At 43.5% G+C, this 25,747-nt stretch overlaps 1 protein-coding gene across 1 annotated transcript in view; it reads left to right on the forward strand.

Annotated features, from left to right (window-relative positions):
- LOC119402033 (ryanodine receptor-like) overlaps window positions 1-25,747 on the forward strand; it is a 150,637-nt gene that overhangs the window by 120,423 nt on the left and 4,467 nt on the right. The window contains 22 exon segments of the mRNA XM_049418475.1: window positions 1,588-1,681; window positions 2,492-2,604; window positions 3,579-3,605; window positions 3,607-3,631; window positions 4,445-4,513; window positions 7,208-7,307; window positions 8,804-8,883; window positions 10,153-10,229; window positions 10,993-11,147; window positions 12,939-13,027; window positions 13,477-13,533; window positions 13,628-13,699; window positions 19,792-19,896; window positions 20,499-20,580; window positions 21,396-21,466; window positions 22,708-22,773; window positions 22,860-22,939; window positions 23,298-23,401; window positions 23,907-23,964; window positions 24,279-24,355; window positions 24,535-24,614; window positions 25,030-25,128. Of these exon segments, the coding sequence (XP_049274432.1) occupies window positions 1,588-1,681; window positions 2,492-2,604; window positions 3,579-3,605; window positions 3,607-3,631; window positions 4,445-4,513; window positions 7,208-7,307; window positions 8,804-8,883; window positions 10,153-10,229; window positions 10,993-11,147; window positions 12,939-13,027; window positions 13,477-13,533; window positions 13,628-13,699; window positions 19,792-19,896; window positions 20,499-20,580; window positions 21,396-21,466; window positions 22,708-22,773; window positions 22,860-22,939; window positions 23,298-23,401; window positions 23,907-23,964; window positions 24,279-24,355; window positions 24,535-24,614; window positions 25,030-25,128 (1,780 nt within the window).

Below are 25,747 nucleotides of genomic sequence, written 5' to 3' on the forward strand. Positions count from 1 at the left end.
ATCTTGCACAAGAAGCTGCAGCTGCGTGGCATTGTAAAAGAAGCCCATGCAAGATTGTTAGAACATGTGGAATTCATTTGCACGTTGTATTTTATTAAGCCATGCTCTTGGTCAGCTGGTCTGCTAATGCTGTCTCACGGACCATAATACTAGGTTCACCTAACGAAAACTAACAAAGTGTAGGGGCAAGGCCTAAGGTTAAGCACGCCTTATCCCTTCTCCTCGTCTTACTTTACCTCATTTCGTTGTTTGCGCTAAACGGTCCCAGTCTTGAGGTCTGTAAGGCAGGCGTGTTTTATTTAAATATATTTTATTTAGAAGGTTGTTTTGAGCTCGATTGCTCAGAATTAAACTTTACTTGCATATTATATTCAAATGTGTAATTGACGGATACATTTTAACGAAACTAATTCTAAGGTAATTCCTCCATGACATATATTGTCACTTGTCAGTTGTGCTTTGTGTGTCATGTACTGAGTACACGACACACTTGCCAACCAAACGGATTTCGAGCGCTTGTAGATTGTAGATGTTTTCCTCTCATCATCTGCAGCTCTTTTAGGTCTGTAGAAAGTAATAATTTTCTGGTCGTGTTACAGCGCCTAAAATAATACAATAAGAACGTTCTCTTTATAATGATACGTTTTTATGTTATATTCCAGACATATTATTAGTACTTGAAATATTATCCAAGACTGCTTCCCTTGGCGATGTTGTGGTATATTTTGTGACCTGTCTGAGCTTATCATTTCCATGATGTGTCACTAATAGCTGCTTAGCTGTTTTTATCGCTTTTACAAGAAACTTCTGCATAATTGATTTCAACAATAGTTTAGCTGGCTCTTTACATAGGTCTCCTGAGTTTTAAAAGTACAAATGCCTTTACAACTTATAATATTGCACTGCATGTGCTAAAATCTCAGTCGTGTGATTTTTGCATGCTCTCATTATGTAGCATGGCAGTAGCGCATGTTAGATGGGACTGTTTATATACTTGTCCATTTGTGTTGCATTTCTGGTGGTCTGTTTTTTTTTTTGCAATTGTGTCTTGCAGTGGAATGAGAACTTCTGTTCTTGTGCATATATATCTTACTATATGAGCGCCAATATATTTCAGCTGGACTAATCAGTTTTAATGACAATTAAAGTATGCATTGTTGATCAAGAAAACATATCATTTGTACATCCGGAAATTTTGATACCAGAGATATAGATCTGTCTGTAAGAAAACCATTAGTTCTGTTTCATTATACCAGTAATATACGCTAGCTATAACAGTTGTGACAGTTTTGACTTCAGTATGCAACTTTCAACCTTCGTTATGTGCACAACACTCGGAAGTTCATTGTATGCACAAATGTTCGTAATTTTTAATTTTGCACCAACGAAGGCAGCTGTAAATAGGTCTTGAAACAAAAATATTTTGCTACTAATGCAAGCCACGTGGATTGGAGTATGTGCTTACTGATAATACTCACGATTTATGATGGCAGGTTTGGCGTAGTCTGATAACAGAAGTACATATAGATACTTTATAAGACATTTGTACTAAGCAGCAGTAATTTAACATAAGTTCGATTTTTGCAGGCATCGGGCAATCAACATATTCTTAAGTGTCTACACAAACCTTTGGCTGGAAGAGGAAAATGTTGGCCAAGAGCAGCTAATTGATGACCTCACGGTAAGTGAGCATTTTCTAATACTCCGGTGCACTCACATAAACAACGTTATTTTCAGGAGAACTTCTGAGTTCTAGGCGTGACATTTAAGTTTATGTAAGGATGTTTTCTCTCTTACACCTTTCTAAGAATAGTGATCCTAATACCACGCTAGAGGAAAACTATAGGGGAAATAATGCGCTTGCCAGGCTTGGTAAATCCATTTACGAAATGAAATTTCAATATCTGCTCGTCATTAAGGCTAACGAACTGGATAACAAGGGAAGTCAGGCGCAAAAGGGGGAGGCAGAAAGTTGGTTGGGTAGATGGGATTCAGAAGTTGATGGGAATAACGTGGCTGCAGCAAGCACAGGGCCAGGTTAGTTAGAGAAAATTAGGAGAGGCATCTCCCCGGCAGTGGGCATCGTCAGGCTCATCATAATAATGATACAAAGCAATCATGGGTAAATAAAAATTAATAGAACAGCACAGACGCCGCCTTTTCATGCCAGAAGTCTCAGGCTAGCAACCTCAAATTAACATTATACGCAATCAACAAAACGTGTTACAAATAGTCTCAGAGAGTCGAATAAGTGCGGCGAAACCGATGAATCGTCATCCATGTCATAAAGAGGTACACAGAAACGCGCATAGTTAGAGAATGACACGCAAAAGCACCGCAGGTTAACGAAGTTGTGGATGAGTAGTAGGGTAATGTATAACCGAAAGATTTCCTTAAGCATTTTTCTTTTTCTTTAATATCGTGTGGCGGTGGTTTCTGCTTATGTTCTTCTGGCTTCTTTCCTTTGCAATGTAACATGCATTTGTCACAGACCACATTTGAGGAGTCGGAGAAGGAGCAATCTGCTGAAGAGACGGAGGAGGCACCTGATCCATTGGTGCAGCTTGTTGTGGCCTTTTCAAGAAGAGCCACAACTGAGCACAGGTTTGTGAGACCTAGATCACGCGTACAAAATAAATAAGTTATTCAGCAAATTATTCCGATATACTGTGCCCCACTGGTATGGTTTCCTAAGATTGAAAATATTCGCACGGATAAATTTTTTTGTAGGGTTTTGATGTCATATAACAGATATATGTGTATAGGAATGCTACAGTTGTCTCTGAAATAATTTCGACTGCCTGAAGTTTACGTGCACCGATATCTTAGTACATTTGCTATTGACAATTCGCTTTCATTGAAACATGGCCGACATGGCCAGGTATGAAACCCGCGCCCTGGAACTCGGCAGTACGATGCCAGACCTGCTAAGCTACCTTGGCAAGTTGGAGTGAAGAAAAATTGAACAATAGGGCATGTCGCTGAAGCCAACGTTTTGACCAGTGGACATCGTCAGGGCAGCATCTGCCTAGCGGGTGGGATCACATACCAAATAAAATTGTAAAAAATAGTAGAAGAAAGGGGTAGTGCGCACATAGGCTGCCATCCGAGTTCACAAAATCAAAGCCTGCAAGACTTATCTGCTTTAGGTAACATTGTGCAACCGTAACTCTTGTAAACTCATGCAATGTAAAATAGATCGGCGATGTCATGCTGTGGTTGTTGTTGCAGGAGCATTTGTGATATCCAACTGAATCGGAATGATTTTGCCTCAATGGCTCTGTTAGCAAGAGAATGTTTAATCGCATATTGAACAACATTGTCTTCATAGCATATGCATGATGATAATTAAAATAAACACCACACACAAATAAAAAAGCAACGTAAAAGCGGGGGCCGAAACGTCTTGCTTTTATGTTGCGTTTATCTGTGGCCGGTGTTTATTTTAATTGTCGTCATGTCTTTTCCTGACCAGACGGTCTCCGTCCGACCCTCGACTTCATAGAATGTGCATATGTGTGAATGATCGTAGCTGCAGTGATGCGCAACCTGTATCTTTTTGTTCTGTGCTATTTCAGTGGTGTCAATCCCGAGGACCCCTTGTATGCAGTATGCCTTCATCTTTAGCCAGGTGCGTATCCACTTTTCCAAACGATGTTTTCTTGGCAATTTGTTTTGTATTTCCATGACAAACAATTCTTTATGAGTTTTAGCCTTTCAAGTATGGGACCTATCAAAGGGTGAAGTTTTTATTGCTATCCTTTCACGGCGCTTTGGAAAAATATTGCTGTAGTTTGCCATTTTATTGAAGTTTTCATGCTATCAGACAGTGGCCGTAATGGTTAATTGGTTTCTGTAAAGATTGATTTCTGAGGTATAAATTTAATACGAAATTTTAGTGCAGCTTAGAAGGAAATCACTGAGTATTGGTTATCTTGAACACTGGCCAGTCATTTTTTTACGAATATTCACAAGTGATGTTCTTTGTATTTTAGTAAAAGCACAAATTGAACACTGTGGGTCAGCAAGCAGATTCTTAGCAAGGAATGTACTCTGCTGCATTGCATTAGGCTATCATGTTTTTTCTACCTATTATGGTCGCTGTATGAAAGTTATTTTCGGGTTGAAAAAATATGTTTAAAGGGTGCACTTGACATTGAGACATAAATCTATTTACCCGTATTGGATACTTATTTAAGTACTGAATCTTGTACGGCGCTCTCTCATTCAATAGTTGAAAGCATCCAAGATTTGTGGATCCTTAAATTTAGAATAACATGTTCGGGATCCACCTAAATAGTGTGTGTTGTTTGAATGGTGCTCCTTATTTAAATGCATGTTCTCATTTGAAATAGTTTTTAATGCGAATAAAACAATTTTTCTTAGAAACAGTACTTTATGTTCCATTGATTGATCTTGATATCGTGATAAATGTTCCTCACAGAGTTGTGGTGGCGCCGAAGAGGAAGAGGAGGAGGAAGAGGGTGACGAGGAGTCTGGGCCCTCGATTCATGTGAGAATATTGTATTGAATTGAAACCTCTCATTATTTCTTATTAAGATAACCTACTACATCAGATTGAATGCGGGTCACACGTATATTTAGTCTTGCTGCCTAATCCGGCCATTGCTACTCCCTCCCACTAGTCGCACTGGAGCAGTTGTTGTTGCCGTGCGCAGAAAGCAACGAGCATAATTACAGCTTCGTATACCGAAAATTAGTAAATCACAAAGCACAAACATTGGTATTTTAACACCTCCATATAGGTGTTGGCAATGGAACACCACATAGAGGCACACGTGTGAATGCGAATGAGCAGACTGCAATTACACAGAAATTTATCTGAAAGATGTGCACAATGGGCGAGCAAGTTGGTTGAAGAAATTTTTAAGAGCCTTGTTTCACCGAAATAACCTCTGGCAACATTGTAAAGCGCTGTTTGTTGCAGTGTCAAAGCGTGACTGCTTTCCACAGTTTGTGATCACAATAGAATTACGTAGCACTATTTACTGCGAATTGATGCTATGTGAAATTATTTCATTTAGAAGACTGTAATTTCGGAGATATTCTGACTTTGGGGATAAAGTATTAACAACACTGTTCTGGATGAGTAGGAAGAAGAGAACGACTAAAGAAATGGTAAACAGAGAAAAAATAGGTCACAATAGGCGGCGGCAATGCACGAACTCATCGGGACAAAAAACAGAATGCGTGATATGGCAAAAGCAGAAGATATAAGAGACAACTAAGGAGAACAAACCTATCTTTGTGCTAAGATAAAAAAAGTTTACAACTGGCATATGTTATAGTAAGTCTGACAAGTTTGCAAAACGTGATGAACCAAAATTTTTTGACATTTCAATCTTAAACGTTTGTCTAGGCGTGGGTTATGACTATGGCAAAACAAAAGCAGTGCTCAAGAATTCCATTGTCACACACAAAATATAGCGTTATGCTTGCTGGTCTGTTTTTATATTTAGATTTGGAGCTTTGAGGATTTATATTGAGTATAGCTATTGGCAAAGTGTTATATATTATGCGCATTGAAGGCATTAGTACTTTTATAATATTGCGTGCTGGCTTACAGCTGTCTCTTAAAAACTTTTTTTCATGGAATGTGTTCTGCGGGTGTTTAATTGCACATGAAACTCACGTTATAGCCTGATTTTCACGCAGTAATGTATTTCAAATTTTGATCACTTTAAATAAGCTGGTATATTTCTTTATGTTTTGCATGGAAAGGATATTACTTTAATTGACGTATACGCTAATCCACATTTTTTTCCCAGATGAATGACATTTTCTCTCCCGCAACTATCAAGTTGCATGAATATGTATTTTTTGCTATGCCTCTGCTTATCCTACAACTGCTTGAGGCTTAACCCCTATTTAGTTATCTTTGTTGGACATAACATTTGCGTTTTTGACACCTGTACAATGAATTCCTATTCATTGCTTTGACCTGTCTATTTTCATGAATATTTCTCTCTCCTTTTTCGCTTCTGGATGCATGTCAGGGTCTTCTAGTAAGTTTCTGCCAATTTCTTTGTGTTGTGTTTGCTGTGCCTTGTGCTGCATGTGTATGTTTTGTGATCGTTTTGTGTTTTCAGAGGTTCTCTTTCGAACAAGAAAAAGTTAACTCTCTAGAGCATGAAATATGTGGGACATAAGTCGCGTGAAAGTATTCAGAAATAATTTTTAACATGGTATTCAGTTGTGCCAATAAGGGGGTACTATACTATCAAATGTAGTAGCAGCAGCAAAAAAAGAACGATTCAAATAAAGCCAGTTCGTATGTGCTCCTAGTACTGCAATACAAATTAAACAAAGATACGCTCGTGGCTTCGCACAGTCATTTCACTTTTATAGAACTAGTTGCAATAACATCACATTGTCACACACTGCGCTGTGTTTACAAAAGTGTAAATGTTTTACAGAATTTTTTAAGAGCTAGGGAGCCCATGCAAATGTACTAAATATATACAAGGCGTTATTGATTGGTGCAAATGTGCCATTTGTTTTAGAGTGCTTGTAGTTTCAGGCTATTTTTAGCGCAATACATGCAAGAACGGAGAAAATCCAGCGCATTTAGTCAGTTGCTTTTAAAGAGTATAGGAATTGCGTAAAGCTTCATGTTCGCAACTAAATAAGCATGCTTTGCACTTGTTTTGACTAACCTGCCATCTAACACTTATCTCTTGCATGCTGCCAATGCTGGCCCCATAGCAAAAATTTCGACGACTCAAGGTAAGCAAGCCGACGCCGTGAGGTTTCTTGAGATCTCAAGTGTGCCGTTTGGATATTTTATTGGCGCAGAAATCTACGCTTATCCTAAACAGCAAAAGTATCCTCGTTGTGTTAAGCAGTCACTTCTTTAAACTGGGTGTAAGCACAAAATTTACCTGGCTGAGAAGTGTGTACCATACGTGTCCTGTGTTATTTTTTTTCTTTTATGCTGGCTGAAGTTGAAATGATCATTATAGAATGCAGGAAAACATTGCCGTCGTTGAATAACTCTTGGTGAATTAGCACCCGAAGCAGTAGTCTGCATGATGTGTATCGCATTTCGTAGTGAATTTTTTGCAGTGGAGGCACTGTTCAAGAATATTCACGGCACAACACTTGTAGACCTAAATGTCTAAATTGACACTTTTATTTTCTGCTGCTGAGTAACCACCTTTTTCTCTTCATGCGGCGCTTTCCACAGGAACAAGAGTTAGAGAAGCAACGGTTGCTGTTTCAACAGGCGCGTCTTGCCAGTCGAGGTGTTGCTGAAATGGCGCTTCTATACATTTCAGCCTGCAAAGGTGAGTATGGAACTGTTCCTTTAAGTGAACCTTCCTCGTGAACGTCTGTTTTAACACGAAAGTGTTTTATGCCGGGGTCTACCAAGTACTTCTGTTGCCGGATATGACGTTCATAAAATGGACGCCAACGGGTGAGAAAGAAAAAAACCAAGAAAAAGATCCGTCACTAGGAATCGAACCCACGACTCAGCTGCCGCGACGCTAAGCGCCCGACGCGAAACGAACTAAGCTAGCTTGGCAGATGCTGGACACCTCACGAACGCGCCTTGTATCTTTCACACATTCTCACTCGCACGGTGCTCTCTGTTGGCTGTGTGGATAGGCGGGGCGGAGCGGGGGCGATGCTGCCGTCTGTTAGAGGTGAAAAGAAGTAATCCATCACGATCAACACTTAATAGCGCTTACTCCGAGATTGCGCGCGATATCGGAGGTCATGGTTAAAGCTTCTCAATACCAGCGAGGGACACTGGCCGCGCTGGCGTCGCCGAGGTACCCTAGATGGATTTACGTTCTTTGCATTGCGCTTCGTGCGAGCGTGCACCGGCTTATCGGAGTAGTGCAGCTTCCACATGCACCAACGGGATTTCTCCGCCGCCGATTAGTTCGAATGCGAGAGCACCGACTAACAAAACTGCTACAATACGTGTTGCAGAAAGGACACCATTTCGACGGGCGAATATCGTGACTTGGTGGAGCGAGACAGAGGCCTGCGGGACGCACGCGTTTGCGGCTCAAGCTAAGAACCTCTACGAATTAGGCGCCAAGATGGGTGCATTCACGCCAATCGGTGCTATAGCTGCCAAGCACGAACACACATTGTACAAGCTCTGATATATCACTACAGAATACGCACTACTTCTGTGTAGACACGTTTCACTTTCGTATTTTACCGATTCCTATGACGGAGAGATCAGCCATGTTTTGTCTGATAATTGCTGCTGCCGGTGGTGGCGGCTTGTCCAGCTTTAGCCTCCCAACAGAGCGCAACAGGACTGCAGCTTCCGGCACACTCACCACACTAGTAGGTGGTGGTGGTGGTGGGGGGGGGGGGTTGCTACATTTCATGGTCTGCATTATTTTTATAGAGATGGCGGCAACATCTGGTAGCGGCGCAACGGAATAATACACCACGAGTGGGAATGAGCGCCGGCAGTTAGCGCTTCCGCGTTTGAGAAATTGAGCCTGTATATTCGTGGCCTTTAAAATGTATCCACGGTGGCAGATAACGGAACAGAAAGGCACAGGACCGTTGATCAAGGATAGTGTCGTCGAGCGCATGTGGCCGTTGGGTGATAGGCCCACCGGTGAGATGCGCACGATGGTAAAAATAGCGACCATCAAATAATCACATAGTTCTTCAATAATCTGCGCGCCTATTTAATAATTTGAAGACGTGGAGGACATTGTTCAATATAAGTGTTTACTACTCAACTAAAGTTTTGTTTCCCAGTAAGTCTTTATGCAGTCGTGTAATGCAGATGTTGTATTTCCCTCAGGAGTCCATGGCCCGATGGTGATTGAAACCCTCAAGCTTGGCATTTCCCTTCTGAAAGGAGGCAACCAGGAAGTTCAAATGGTAATGCACATACGTTTCAGTAAGGACGTTCATAGTGCAATTCCATGTTATTAATGTGCGTATTGCAGTCCGGCTTATACAGATTGAAAGTGAGGATCTTGCAGATAACACTGTTTCTTGGTACATTCCAATTGCCGTAGACTCTGGGTAACAGCATGAGAATATGAATGACAGCGAGTGTTATTAGTCGCAGATAATTAGATGTCGCTGAGACTTTTCTCTGTGGCCCTAAATGTGCGAGTTATCCGTTTCCGGCATAGTCTTGACAACAGTTTCTCTACTTCGTCGCACCGAATAACACGATCTTTGCTTTGAAAAGCGTGTCTTCTGAATGGAACTTCTGTTTAAGGGCTCAAACTCGAAAACAATTGTCGCTTCAACAGTCTGAGGCGCTTGTAGTAGCGCGTTTTTCTGGAAAGAATAGAAATGGTTAAATGTGATACCTAACTCTGTGCCTCAAGGGCACAATCAACTGTTTTTATTATAGTGAAGATACTAAAGCGTCTCTTGAAATCCAAGGTGCGACGGAAACCAGTCTGGTAGGGAAATTTCATGGCGGGAAATTAGAAGCGCCAACCAATCGTAAAATTAAAAAACGAACGTTTCAGCCACGCTACGGGGTCTATCTTCACAAAGAAACAAAGATTATTTCTGAACAAGGCCCCCATAGCGGGGCGAAAGGTCCACTTATTTTTACAATTGGCCGGCGCATGCTATTTCCCGCCATAAAACGTCTAATTCGTATTAGCCGCAGAAAAGGCATATGCCATTAAAACAACCATAGGTTTAAAAGTGCCAGATATATGCAAGCAATCTACAAATGCCTTTTTTGCGCTCGTTTACTTTGTTAAAAAGAAATGATGGTAAGGAATATTCTGTATCGAGAGCATATTTTTTGCCTGTTTCGTGTTTGTTGTGCTTAGGTTAAAGTGTGTTTGAATTGATGTAGAGTTGAAATTCAGGACACTCAAAAGCCACAAGTTCCAGTGTAATTCGCTTAAACATGGTTACTGCTGTAGGCATGACAGATCTTTGAGCGCAAACTGCCAAGAAATTAGCAGTCTTCTTTCAATAGCATGCTTTATTCTCCTGTGCTAAATTTGGCAACGCAACCTTCTCTTAATACTACTCATGTATTGAGACTCGTCCGTCACGAGAACAGACTCCTAGATTACGATTAAAAATCATGATTCACTTTGTGCTTTTCACAATGACTTATAGTTGTATGATTACCTGGAGTATCAGCAAGACGTCGTTATTTCCTTGTAGCGCATGCTGAAACACCTCAAAGAGAAGAAGGACGTTGGGTTTTTCACTTCCATTGCCGGACTTATGAACCTGTGCAGGTGAGCGAGGGATTCCTGAAACTACTTTAGTGAAACAAGATATTCCGAATGTGTATGGCTGGCTGTAGAATTAACACGTGGTACTCATTCGTTTCATACACAAGGTATGCTAAGCCACAAATGCTAGATGAAAGCTTTTCATGGAAAACTCGTTAAATCTCTTCCTCAGATTACATCGACCTTTGTATATATTCTCAAATAAATATATATTGATAACTTGTAGGCAGGTTCATTAAATGTATACCGGTCTTTTTGTATGCTGAGGAATTTATGTCAGTCAAAGCCATGCTATTGCATGTAATCGAAGACTTTTTTTCTATACTAAGATCAATCGAGGACCACATCAGTCAAAAAATACACCGTAATTAAACGACAACATAAGCATAATTTTACGCGCTTGTATTGTGCAAAGTAGTGAAACAGCACGTTGAACTCCCAAGAGCGGCCATTCTGTTAATTTGAATCCCTTATTGTGAACTAATAAATGCAAATGGTAGATACGATAATGAAATGATCATCTATTGAATAAATATTCATAAATATAGTAGCGACATTTCCACATTTCCCCATCTCTTTCTGTGGCAACAATAATAATCGTGAAATCGAACAATTGTTAGATGTATTAGTATAAACATCTAACTGCCTTACAACGTAATTTATGGGACTGTATAGTTCCCTATAATTTGTGTAAGGGAATTTTCGCTGTCTGTGAGTGGTGCGATTGTCCTGTCGCTTTGTTCTTTCTTACAATGGCGGGTTCTAGCGTGCTGGACCTGGACGCCTTCGAGCGCACACAGAAGGCAGAGGGCCTAGGTGTTGGGGCAGAGGGAACGGCAGGCGAGAAGAACATGCACGACGCTGATTTCACGTGTGCCCTGTTCCGCTTCCTGCAACTGCTCTGCGAGGGTCACAATTTGGGTAAGGAAGAAGTGTGGTTCTCTTGTTTTACCCATGTTTACTATAGTAATACAACCCTGGTTTATAATTCCGATTTCATGACCGTCTACTTAATGTCATAGCAGCACTTGAGGGTAGTGATATCCTTTTTGTTGTGAAGCATCGTGGGAGTCATAATTAACTTGCCGAAAAAGTTAAAGGAAGGGCAGTATATAGACCATACAAGGAAATTAATGAGCGAGTAATGAAGGAAACCTTGTGTTCTCCTCAATTTAACTTCACTCATCACTTCAAGTAGAATTGCAATACAGCAATATGGAATATGCAGCTACACAGAACATAGGCATAGCTGTAGACATAACTATGGTTGGTACGTTACGGGCTTGAATACTTGTCAGCTTGAATAATTCCAATGAATGTACACTGTAGTCTAAAACTTCCGTGAGCGGCAGAGGTGCTAAATTCTTATTTTTGCACACACAATATTTACCTAAAAAGAGGGAACACTTCTGCTGACGTTGTGAACATTTGTTATCCTTAAATCAGCACAACGTATAAATGATGATGTATAATGTGCTCATTTGACATTCCTATAATGACAACCGAACAGCCGAATCTTGGTATAATGATAATATATGTGACTAATATGAGATAAAGCGAGAACTTGTCGATGACTGCTTTAGAGTAACAGACTTGTAGTCGTGAGGAGTAGCTGATAAATTCATGTTACACTTTATCTTAAAGCCTGAGGGAATTCTTTCACCTTTAAGGTGCAAGCTTGTGAATGTGCTTGCTCACTTCTTATTTTTGATGCTTAATAATTTCTCCTAGTATAACGAGCGATTTATTCCTGAGCACAGTGCAGAGCTAATGTATCGTACATCAGAATAATACTGTGGGATTTTATTGGTAATATTTCTAAAGTGCAAGTAAATGTGAGGTGTCACGAAACTACCCTTATATACAGACTAATAGAAATCTATAACTATTAACCTCTGAAATTATGTGAGCATGACCTTGTCCGGAAAGTGCGTGACTTGTGCCAACTAAATTAAATGTTTTTTTTTTTTAGTTTATAGATATATTGCCAAATATAGGTTCGTCTTGTATTGTACGGAGGGAGAGCACTGGGTTTTTTTGGGTTAGCGTACGTTGTTCATTGCGAAAGAACTAAACTAATATCAAAGCAAAATTTCCAGTGAAGGCAGCAAAGCTGTTGCACTTTTCAGTGTCTATGATGTGACGCTGCGAGCGGTCTTTTGCTTGTTTTCCAGCTGTGGCAGTAACAAACAGATGTATGAGATTGAAAAAGGAGAAATCTCAATTTATCGACGTTGCCATGAGCATTAAAACATCAAAATGGAGAAAATTTATTGAGTGCTATTCACTGTAACCTTTCATAGACCATATGAAATGTTTTTAATAAGGTAACTCTAGTAGGCACAATGAAGTTGTCGATGCCTGGTCTGTATTCCATCTTTGCTTCGCGCTTTTCTTTTATATCCTGGCATGAATTTTTTGCGCGACAATTAGCACTTTAGGCCAAATGTAAACATCATAGCACGGACTCTAACGAAGACAACAAACCTGAATGCGTTTGTTCTCTTTTTGTCTCCACGTTTGCATGCCTTAGTTTCTCTGTCATGAAAATGCCAACTAGCTCAACTTTCTGTCGTTCTAATTCCTTTGGTATAATGGCGCTACAAAGGATGAAAAGTTTTCAACTGTCATAAACTGTTGGTTCGCCAATGTTATCAACACTTTAGGTTTCACATGTCGACTACACATATGAAATTTCTTTTTGTATTCCAGAATTCCAGAACTATTTGAGAACCCAAGCTGGTAACACGACAACTGTTAACGTCGTAATCAGCACTGTGGATTACTTGCTTAGACTGCAGGTATGCCTCACATTCCTTAAAATGTGTTTGAAGCGTTCTTTATCTCAGGTTACCAGTCATTTTGCATATTATATTTGCTCTTTGTATTCTTATATATAAACGCATTTGTCATTCATTGCACAATTTTATTTTGACCACAATGTCACGTGCGTATACTGATTTCAAATGTCGCTGTCTGTGCACACGTTTGAAATGCTTGTTGCGGAAACAGCGGCCCAGTCAGGGGGTTTTTCCGGAGGCTCAACCATCCCGAAATTTTCAGATATGATAGGTATATATATGCGCGTATTTGTACAAGCACATGCATGACGGCACATAGAGGGAGGTCGGACGCCCCTGCCCCTCCCCCAACAGGGAAAATCTGGATCATCCACTGTGCGCAAATGTGTCGGCTTCAGTGCTGCTGCATACATTCTGAAGAACGCAATTATTCATTTCTGCTTCCCTAGGAATCAATCATGGATTTCTATTGGCATTATTCAAGCAAAGAAATTATTGATCAGCCGGTAAGTGCACATCAGTCTATGTGGACTGATCTTTTTCGTGGTCACGTTTAACCTGACCACAATGAACACTTTACTCATTTTTTTTCAACTACAGGGCAAGGACAACTTTTGTCGTGCAATCACGGTTGCCAAGCAAGTTTTCAACACCCTTACTGAGTTCATCCAGGTGAGCAGCAAGATATTTTTACTAGAATGCTGTCTGAGACTGCGAACACGTTATTACCATATTTGCATAATTCTCTTGTGACAGACTTACGAGAATAGGTGTATAACAAAAAATATCTTTTCCTCTATATGGGCAGCCATCTTTCTGTAATGTTGCTGTCAACGCCAATGCTGTCTTCTTTCTGTTCATGCGTTAAACCCATTTCCCTCTGCCTAGTGTCCGTTAGCTTGCTATTTTCACAGAACCAAAGTGTAACACAGCCATCTTAAGTACATGAACCTTAACTTGCAAGGTAGTGATTTATGAGGCAGTTGTCAACATATGTAAAACAAACTAAACTGCCGTTTCTTTATTAGTGAAGGCAGAATACTTTTTGTGGGAATGACTTTTGTGGGAATGAACTGTACGTGTCAACAGCATTGTACCATTTTATTACTCAGTTTTCATAATCGCGAGGTCTGAAACTGTCTGTTATAGTAAGACAACGTGGAATAGTTCGGAATGTGCCATGTGCGGATGAATACATCCAATGTATTCATCTTATATGCAAGATGTATATTTTATTATAAAATTGAGTCATTCATCATGCAGATTGCTGCGACGTCCAATGAGGTTAGAAAGTTTGCAGGCACAGTGGGTAGAGATGTTACATACCTTACCATAATACCATAATAAATACCATAAGGTGTTTAATAGACAGCACTCAACGACAATGAGTAATGGCGACAGTCACGGCAAGGCACGAACTCCCTGCGCGAGCGGCGTTCTTTTTTCAAGCAACCAAAGAGGACGACCCACTAGAAGGCGCTGGAGAGGGTAACCCATTACCATGTCCCAAGGCTTCTCTACAATTACCCCGGGTACGAAAAGGGAGCCGTCCGGCGACCTAACAGCTCGTCACTATGAGTGGGTCATAGTAGGCCTTGAGGCGCTCCACGTTGACAATGTCGCGCCCTCGACGGCGCATGTCCGAAGCTGGTTCGATGGGTTCGATCAAGTAGTTGACCGGGGATGTGCGCTCGACGACCCGGTATGGGCCTTCGTATTTCGGCAGCAGTTTTGAAGAAAGGCCACTTGCAGTGGTAGGGACCGAGAGCCATACGAGCGCTCCAGGAAGGAACGTGGGTTCAGAAGTGGTGGTGCCATCGCGAATGCTCTTCTGCAGCTCTTGTTCCTGCGTCGTAAATGTCTTGGCAAGCTCGCGACACTCTTCAGCGAGCCTGGCTGTGTCAGAAATAGGCGCACACTCAGATGAATCCGGCTTGTATGGAAGTATCGTGTCGATGGTGTGCGACGGGTGCCTTCCGTACAGTAAGAAGAACGGTGAAAAACCAGTAGTGCTCTGAGGGGCGGTGTTATAGGCGTAGGTGACGAAGGGCAGAATGGCATCCCAATTGGTGTGATCGGCGGCGCCGTACATTGACAGCATGTCGCCGAGCGTGCGGTTAAAGCGTTCGGTTAGGCCATTCGTCTGCGGGTGGTAAGCAGTAGTTTTGCGGTGAACAGCATGGCACTCTTTCAGAATGGCTTCCACGACTTCCGATAAGAAGACACGGCCTCGATCGCTGAGAAGCTCTTGGGGTGGACCGTGACGCAGTATGAATCGGTGTAGTAGGAAGGAGGCAACATCGCGCGCTGTAGCCGCTGGGAGGGCGGCGGTTTCGGCGTATCGCGTTAGATGGTCAACAGCGACGATGGCCCAGCGGTTACCAGCCGAAGTCAGAGGAAGTGGTCCATACAAATCGATGCCCACGCGCCCGAACGGACGGTTAGGGCAAGGTAATGGTTGTAGACCTGCTGGCGACACGTGCGTTGCAGGTTTTCGGCGTTGGCAATCGAGGCAGGAGCGAACGAACTTCTGCACGTAGCGGTACATCCCACGCCAGAAGTATCGTTGTCGAATGCGGTGGTAAGTTTTGGATACCCCAGAGTGCGCGCATTGCGGGTCAGAGTGGAAGGCCTCGCATATATCAGAACGCAGACTGCGGGGTATCACTAGTAGCCACTGGCGGCCGTCGGCGTTGTAATTGCGTCGGTGCAGGAGGTCATCACGAACGGCGAAATGGTGGGCTTGACGACGTAACGCGCGAGTGGATGGTGTTGCCGTCGGATCAGTGAGCAAGTCGATCAGCGAGGTGATCCATTTATCCTTGCGCTGTTCGGTAGCGATGGTGTGAACGCTGATTGAAGCAACAGCTATGTGAGATACTGAGCAGGGGGCATTGTCGTCAGGCAAGGGAGAGCGCGAGAGGGCGTCGGCGTCAGCATGCTGGCGTCCGTTGCGGTACAGCACGCGGATGTCGTAGTCCTGCAGGCGAAGTGCCCAGCGGGCGAGACGGCCTGAGGGATCCTTCAATGACGACAGCCAGCATAGTGCATGATGGTCGGTGACGACATCAAATGGGCGACCATACAAATAAGGTCGAAACTTTGTAAGGGCCCATATGATCGCCAGGCACTCTTTTTCCGTGACTGAGTAATTGGTCTCGGCTCTGGTAAGCGTACGGCTTGCGTATGCCACGACATATTCGGGGAACCCTGGTTTGCGTTGCGCAAGGACAGCGCCGAGGCCTACACCGCTGGCGTCCGTGTGTACCTCCGTAGGGGCCGTAGGGTCGTAGTGACGTAGTATGGGAGGAGACGTCAACAAACGACGGAGCTTTGCGAACGCGTCGTCACACTCGGACGACCACGAATTTAGGGGTCCGTTACTTCCAAGGAGCTTCGTCAGCGGCGATATGATGGTGGCAAAGTTTCGTATGAAGCGTCGAAAGTATGAACACAGTCCGACGAAACTGCGCAGTTCTTTGACGGACGTAGGTTTGGGAAATTCAGCCACGGCCCGAAGCTTGGCCGGATCGGGAAGGATTCCGTCTTTGGACACGACGTAGCCGAGGATTGTCAGCTGCCGTGCCGCAAATCGGCACTTCTTCAGATTCAGTTGGAGGCCGGCGTTGCTCAAACGTGTCAAAACATGCCGCAGACGTTGGAGATGCGTGGAGAAGTCCGGAGCGAAGACGACGACGTCGTCCAGGTAACACAGGCACGTGTGCCATTTCAAGTTACGCAGAACGGTGTCCATCATGCGCTCGAAGGTCGCGGGCGCATTACACAGACCGAACGGCATGACGTTGAACTCGTACAAGCCGTCGGGCGTGACAAAGGCTGTCTTTGGTCGAGCGTCATCAGCCATGGGTACTTGCCAGTACCCCGAGCGCAAATCGAGAGATGAAAAGAATTCTGCTCCTTGGAGGCTGTCAATCGCGTCGTCGATTCGCGGCAGTGGATAAACATCCTTGCGGGTGACCTTGTTGAGCCGTCGGTAGTCCACACAGAACCGCACAGAACCGTCCTTCTTCGTAACGAGAACAACAGGAGACGCCCATGGGCTGTCGGAGGGTCGAATTACATCGCGTCGAAGCATATCGTCCACTTGCTCGTTAATTACCCGGCGTTCTGTGGGAGACACGCGATATGGACGTTGCCGCAGTGGTGGTTGGGCGCCAGTGTCGATGTGATGCGTAACGGCGGACGTGCGGCCGAGGGAAGTTTGCCCGACATCGAAAGAATGACGAAATTCATCCAACATGCACAGAAGCTGCGAACGCTGGACCGACGTAAGGTTGTCAGCAATGGAGGGACCAAATACATCAGTAGGTGACGAATCAGACGTGGAAACAGCACTGATGGTGCGGGAACTGGTACAGTGCGAGTCATCGGGTGCGTCCAGAACTTGTGCGTCTTCAACGGGTTCCGCTTTGCCGAGACATTCCCCTCGAACCAACGTAACAATGCACGGGGATGGGTTGGTAACAATAGTGGTGCTGCCCTGAGTGACTCGCACGGTCGCAAAAGGTACCAGCAACCCTTTCCTAGTGCAGACGCGGGCAGATGGCGAAAGGAGTGCAGTGGTGTCGGAGAGACCGGCGCAGTAGACCGACACAGCCGTTGACGAGTTTGGAGGCACTTTCGTATCGTCTTGGACGAGGATCTTGCTCATTGCCGATGGACTGTCTGTCGGCGTCAAATGTGAGAACGGTGAGAGTTCGATTTCGGCTGGTGCGCAACGAATTACGGCGTCGTGGCGGGAGAGGAAATCCCATCCCAAGATGACGTCGTGAGAGCATGCCGCAATTATGATGAACTCGACGTCGTACAGAACGTCCTGAATGACGACGCGAGCAGTGCATACTGCTGTGGGATGAATACTCTGGGAGCTCGCGGTACGAAGGGACATCCCAGAAAGTGGTGTCATCACTTTTCGAAGTAAGCGGCAAAGTTTTGCGTCCATAACGGATACAGCGGCTCCAGTATCGATAAGGGCCGATGCGCGAACACCGTCCACAAGCACGTCGATTACATTCGATGGACTTCGCTGAGGGCTTTCACAGTTCGATATCGTCGCAGCCCTTGCCTCCTGGACTGCGACGACTAGTTTTCCTGCTCTCGTGCGACTGAACGTGGCCGCATGGGTGACAGTGACCGACGTCGGGGAGACGGAGAGCGGCGAGTAGCTGGAGGTGGGCGTGACGTCGGCGACATAGGTGGAGGTGGGTCGTAGAATGCTCGGCTTGACTGGCTGGTGACAGGTGACGCGACTCGAGGCGACTGCACGCGTTGACAATAACGTGCCACGTGACCGGCGTAACCGCAAGCAAAGCAGATGGGCCGGTTGTCGGGGGTGCGCCATCGGTTCGCCGGGGTAGGTCCCGGCCATGTCGCAGTACGACGGGTCGGCTGCTGAAATGACTGCATAGTGGGCTGCAGTCGGGGCCGAGGGATGGCGTCAGCATATGTAGCCGGCACACCCGCCTCAAAGAACGGAGGTCTAGCGGCGGCTTCGGCGTAACTCATTGGGGCAGCCGCAGGAATTACTTGGGGCGTCCTGGCGACAACTTGAGCGTAACTCTGAGGCGCAGGAGCCGGAGGTTGCGGGTGGTACTCAGGCATGACCTCCGCAATTTCCTGCTCAATCGCTCGGCGGAGAGGAGGAAGAAGTGTGGTCGACGACTGTTGAACGTGCGGCGGGTGGGCAAAGGCGAGGAGGGAGATCTGGCGTGCAATTTCCTCGCGCACGAATGACTTGACTTCTGCCAGCAACGCGGCCTGGTCAGATATTGCCGCCAAGCCAGCAAGCTCTGCGTCGCGTGATGGGGAGCGACGGATCATCGAACGCTGCCGGCGGAGTTCCTCGTAGCTCTGGCAGAGCGTTATGACTTCGGCCACTGTGCCAGGGTTTTTGGCGAGCAGCATGGTGAAGGCATCGTCGTCAATGCCTTTCATTACGTTCCGGATCTTGTCAGACTCAGACATGGTTCCGTTGGCCTTCTTACACAAGTCGAGGACGTCTTCGATATAACTTGTGAAAGATTCACCGGCCTGCTGAGATCGTTCACGCAAGCGCTGTTCGGCTTGCAGCTTACGAACTGCTGGGCGGCCAAAAACGCTGATGACGGCGGTCTTGAAATCGGCCCAAGTCGCAAAATCGGACGCGTGGTTGTTGTACCACAAGCTTGCTACGCCCGCGAGGTAGAATACCAAGTTGCTTAACTTGCCTTCTTCGTCCCATTTGTTGGGGATGCTGACGCGCTCGTAAATTGCGAGCCAGTCCTCCACGTCGGTGCTATCGGCGCCAGTGAAGATAGGTGGATCGCGTATACGGGGGACACCGGGACATGTGCTCGTTGCGAGAGGAGGCGTTTGCTGGGCGGCGTCTTGAGGCATGGTAGATGGCAAGGTACGGGATCGGAGCTCCAGGGGCATTGAATAGGAGCAGAGCACTCTCCACCAAATTGTTAAGGTGTTTAATAGACAGCACTCAACGACAATGAGTAATGGCGACAGTCACGGCAAGGCACGAACTCCCTGCGCGAGCGGCGTTCTTTTTTCAAGCAACCAAAGAGGACGACCCACTAGAAGGCGCTGGAGAGGGTAACCCATTACCATGTCCCAAGGCTTCTCTACACATAGTTAATTGGAAACTATTTGGAAACACCTTCGCCCTGCAATGTACAGAACAAAAGCTGGATGATGATATGAACGAATGTAATCATTACGATTAAGGTGATAATTTTCTGCATCTCGGTGTGCAGGGTCCATGTTCGCTGAACCAGCAGGCGCTAGCTCACAGTCGTCTCTGGGATGCGGTGGGCGGCTTCCTTTTCCTCTTTGCTCACATGCAGGACAAGCTGTCCAAGGTAACGCATTTATGATTGCACACAGGATTGGTCATGTTTAGTGTCACTGTCCTCCACATGCTAGCACCAACTCCTACATCTGATGGACATCATTCAGGAATCCGTGGACCATGCATCGGCTGTTTTCGTCGGAAATGTGTAGTCATGAGCATAAAACGTGTAGCATTAAATTGGCGCAGTACTGTAGCACCTGGATGAAATACAGATGAAGTACATGTAGTAAGGCTAAAATGTATAAAAATGGCTAAATTTATGTACTTAAAAACCTTCGGAGAGAGAAAGTGTGGCATGGTGTGATTGGGGCTTCACAACACCGTTTGTTATGATTAAATAAACATAAGCGTTATGAAATTGCTTAAAGCGGATTTTTTGCTGTACATTGGTTTACAGTAAACTAAGAGTATTTCCCAAAGACCGAAAGGCAAACTGCAATTAAAAACCAGCACGTTCTGTTTTAATCATTTGTTCTGCTGGCTATATTGATCAGATAATATGGATGTGGTCGCTTATTTCGTATGTGATGTTCACATCTGACAACGCAGGTTCACAGACAATGAACTTTAGAAACGCACAACGAATGCAACCTTTTTTTTTTATTCTAGAACTCAAGTCAACTGGACCTCCTCAATGAGTTGCTGCAGCTGCAACAGGAGATGGTTATCATGATGCTTAGTATGCTTGAAGGTATGGGGAACATAGCTTATAAACTGTGCTGAAATAACATCGTTGTGATTTACCTTTGCTATGAATTAGTTATATTTTTGTGGAGTAATTTTGAATGTTGCTTCCTTGCTTCTTAGCTAAAGCAGCCACTCGATTATAGATTCTCTAGGTGAAACACATGTTTTTCTCAACAAAAAAAGAAATATTGAGTTGATGTCGGCATTAAGCATAAAGATAGAGGTTTTGTTTCAAGGGTGGTATGTTAGATTTCTTCAAATGTTTTATTTTTTAGCCTGCGGTGAGCCTATTACAGAATTTGATTAATTCCCGCTTCAGAAATTGCAGGATAATCAATTGTAAACGTTCGAAACTCGTTTTCATGCGCATAAAAGATTGAATAAGACTCTTTTAAGCAGTGCTTCCTAAATGTTTAAATGTCCTAAATCGCCTACGGTTTCCATATTCTCTTGTTTTGATTGCCACGAGCAAGTTCGTCTGGAATAACATTGATGACATTCATTGCGCGGTATTTATGGTTCTCATTGCCTGCGGCATATTGGATGCCTGTAACATCTGTAATACCATAATTATGTGAGCCATCAGTATGTGAATTGCTAAATTTTGTAAACAATATACATTGTAGGTATGACTCCCTCTGGTGTTTGGCATGATTTCATTGGGTGAACATGGAACATGCGTGCTGAGGCCCTAATATTTATGATTATTACCGATTCGATATGTATGTGCATATGCATACGTACAGGGATATCAGCGAATACTTGTACAACGTGTATACAAGTTGATACTACACCCACCGGTTTCTACTGTACGCTCAGGTAACGTGATGAATGGCACAATCGGAAAACAAATGGTGGACACACTGGTGGAATCTGCCTCAAATGTTGAGGTGAGTTGTTCACCAGAAATATTGCTCTTGCAGGACAAGGATCAAAAGAGAATGGTGAAAAATGAGGACACAATGTAAAGTTGCAACTTAAGTGGAAACTAATGTTAACAACCTGGGCACCAAAGAAAAATGAAAAAGCTGGTTTCAAATACGGCAGCACAAGTAAAATTCGTTGGTTAGTTGCAGCTGACAGCCTAACACACTTTTCCCCAAGCCGTCACCTACATTCCCTTTCCCTAGACCGAACTTGATGCCTACATTGTCTATTCATAGCTAGAGTGCTGTCATGTTGTGTATGTACAATAAAGGAATGAACGCAGTTAGCTTACGCAGAAACAGTTTCAATTGTTGCAATTTTCTGCACATTTTAAAGGGGCACTGACACATAATTTCGCGGCCGAGATAGCCTGCGGGATCGATTCCCGTGAACATGCGTATATCATCTGAAAAATATCAACAGCGAATATAGCTTGCAAGGTATCATAAATGAATTTTGAAGTTTGCGCGAGCGATCGACATCGTCGCTCTATTGACACTCTCAAAGGGGACCCTGGGGACCCCCTGCTTCCGTCACGTGACCACGCTGCAACAAGGTATGATGACGTCAAAGCCGCCATGTTTTTTTGCCGCGTTTGCTCCAGCAGCCTACTTCTCGGCGGCTGCTCACAATCCGTGCGGAAGTGCGTCACAGTTCTGTGTGCTGACGTGATCGAGCGCTGCACCCACTAGGTGGTGATAGTTGCACCCGGAGGCTTGTCGTTTTGAAACCGAAACTGACACTAGTCGGTAATGATGAGCCTGTAATTAATTATCTGTTGCGTGCTGCAGCAAACAATGTGCTGTGTTATGACTAAAAGGCCCCCAGCAACACACTGCAGTAAAAAAACGCGAGGCCAAAATTTATGTGTCAGTACCCATTTAACATGTGTGAAGAAACCCGCTATGTTGTGCTAGCTGGAACAGACACAAGATACATGAACAAAATAAATCGCTGATAGATTTCTAAATGGTCAGATATAGTTTTGAACACTTCCTTTGCTTTCATTCATCGTATTCACAACGTTCCAAACATTCATTTCTGTATGTCCTATTTCTTTTGTCGTAATGCTCCTTCCTGATCGCTTCATTGTTAATTTCAATATTTTTACCTGACCAATTATGGCGGCATGCGCTTGATTTACTGTATCTTCCAAATAACAGCATCATTCACGTCTCAAACTTTGGATGCCTTTTTTTTGCAGCTCATATTGAGGTTCTTCGACATGTTCCTCAAGCTCAAAGAGCTCACATCGTCAAGTTCATTCCAGGTATGACATGTACCCAACAAGGTTGGCGTGAGATAAAGAAGTCTAATATGTGAAGTTATTGATGTATGTGTGATTTGTGCTTGCAGGAGATTGACTCCAAGAATACAGGTTGGATCACACCGAAGGACTTCCGGAGAGCTATGGAGCAACAGAAAATTTACAATCCGTACGTTGCTTGCAATAAGGAAATGGAGCCCTCTTGCGCGAGATAGCTCCGTAGGCGCATTTGGTATTGAAGAAGCATGAAGAAGCGAAAGTTAAAACTTGTTTAGGAGCAGGTGCAATTTGCGAGTTTTCTTATGCGTCGCTCAAAATTCGATACACTTGGAGCTGATACGCTGATACCAAGGTGCATTATGAATTTGTTTTCACACAGAGCGTCTGCTTTGCCTTCCGTTTCACTCAAACACGCAGCAGTAGCGTTTTGTGTGATGCCTTCAGCTTAATGATTGAAAGTTCATGTATATGCGAATATATGACACTCTGGTAGATGTCATGTTCACAGGTGCCTCTATTTTCTCTAGGGATGAAATTTCTTTCCTAATGAGCTGCTGTGAACCTAACATGGACGACCTGATAGATTATCGTGAGTTCACGGAAAGATTCCATAACCCCGCCAAAGACATCGGTAAGAGTTCAATTTGCACCATTATGACGTACTGTAGTGCTATAGCTTGCATGCTGCGATCATTCATAGCATCACATTGAGTCAACTTATGCAGCTTGTCTGATAATTGTATTACAGACGGTGGTGTTGCATAATGATTTTTGATCTCATGCTGATGTATACATTTTTTCATACGGCTGTTATCTCATTTTTATGCTTTATACATTAGTCAATTTTTAAATTTATGCTATAGACATTACTAATACAGAGACAGGAATTAAAGAATTATGCTTTACCGTGCATGATCTATCTAACGTAATTTTGCAAGGCTACATTATTATAGCTGAGAGAAAGATGACTTGATCTTGGCAACATAATTGTTTTAATGATTGAGACAAGAATACCACCTCACATTAAGGAGCTTTAAAGTAAGGCAGCGCAAAAAGACTCAGTGTTTGTCTGATTTACGAAATGATTATTTACTCAATAACTGTGGAGACGTGCTTACAAAAACCATCTATTGCAGGCTTCAACTTGGCTGTGTTGCTGACGAATCTATCGGAACACATGCCGAATGATCCACGGTAAGTACAATCAAATTTTCTTTAGTACAAGTCAGAAGTCTTTAATTTTCTACAATAGGGAAGGCAGAATGGTGAATAAAGAAGCGCATAAATTTAAGCACTATTCTAGGCCAACAAAGGAAGACCATATTTAAATACTCCAGACAAGACAGTACTAGCAGGTTGTGTATGCCTTACCTTCTGTTCATCTTGTAGTATGGTCCTTCTTACAATGTAACCACTGGTTTTTGTGCATACTGCGAAGAAGTGCATTGCTTATACAGAAAATAGGCAGACATTTTGAAGGCATTTGATTAAACACCTCCTTTTTCCAGGTTGCAACGTTTCCTCGAAACTGCTAGCAGTGTGCTGAACTATTTTGAACAATTCCTTGGTCGCATTGAAATTATGGGTAAGTGGGATGTGCATTTGAATTTCATCTACATGTAATTAAGTTTGTGGTACAACATTTCCTCTCGGCGCACTTCTCACATGGAACAAAAAGTTTCACTCTGTAGAAATAATGCTATTTTAGCCCTGAATGTCGGTAGGATACTTGTTTTCTAATTTTCTTCTTTATTTTAATTACAGGTGGCAGCAAGAGAATTGAGAGGGTCTATTTTGAAATCAAGGAGTCTACCATTGATCAGTGGGAAAAACCGCAGATTAAGGCAAGACCTGCATGAGGAATATTTACTGTGCCTACTGAGTTTTTAAATGCCACTGAATAGCGTAGCTCGTTCTCTGCCCTCTTTGTTGGCAATGTTACTTCATTGCACATGCCCATAGTATTAGTATTCGTTTTAGTTGTGTGTTCAAAAGAAGATTAGTTTATATGGTAATTTTATCTGTTATTTCCCTATGGAAAATTAAATAAAAGACAAGTATTCATTTCAATGACTTGCACGGGCTAACATGGAGGCACAACATTGTGGTACTTAAGAATTTTGTTAGTCTGTAGAGTAGCAATAATGGTTTTGTCAGTATGTTGCCAAAAGCTCCATGATACTTGATTTTAAAGGCACGTTTTACAAAGCTCACAGTGTGGTGGCCTGCTCATGTGGTTCTTTTCCCGTCATCATGCAGGAGTCCAAGAGGGCCTTCTTCTATAGCATCGTGACTGAAGGTGGCGACAAAGAGAAGCTGGAGGCATTTGTTAACTTCTGCGAAGATGCCATATTTGAGGTATGGTACCTCTTCCTCGCCCGATTACTTCACAGTCACACCTGTGAATTGTACGGCTGAAAATGTTTACAACCTTTCTTGTTTTTAATCACACCTTGAGTGGAACTTTGAATGCATTAAGAGATGGGGCTATTGTTTTCTATTTTATTTTAGCAGTGGTAATCTCGCAAGCAACACTGCGCGGGTTGGTGTGGCGAATTATCACGTAACCTTAAGATTTCAAAAGACTTAAATTGCGCCCCAAAAACTGTTGTTTGTCATGTCACTCATTGGATGTTTCCTTTGTGTATACCTTATAAAAATACATATATGGTATCAGTGAGTCTAGCACTGCCTAATATAAAATGAAGTGTTACGGAAGTACTTTCGCTGTCTTTTGCTTTGAGGTTGTGAACCACACCTGTAATAAACTAAATGATCAGTTAATTCTGCACTTGTTAATCTATGCTCGGTATTTTAAGCTAATATATGGTATCGAAAGAAGGGTGTGAAAAAACATCATGAAATGAGCACAGAAAAACAGTGAAAAGTTGGCGCATGAGCACAGATGCTTAAATATCATTCTAAGGCGCCCGTGAGGCGAAAGCAGCTTATCTTAGAAGAGATAGAGCCGTATACA

This window comes from Rhipicephalus sanguineus, chromosome 8, assembly GCF_013339695.2.
Source record: "Rhipicephalus sanguineus isolate Rsan-2018 chromosome 8, BIME_Rsan_1.4, whole genome shotgun sequence".
Lineage (NCBI taxonomy): Eukaryota > Metazoa > Arthropoda > Arachnida > Ixodida > Ixodidae > Rhipicephalus > Rhipicephalus sanguineus.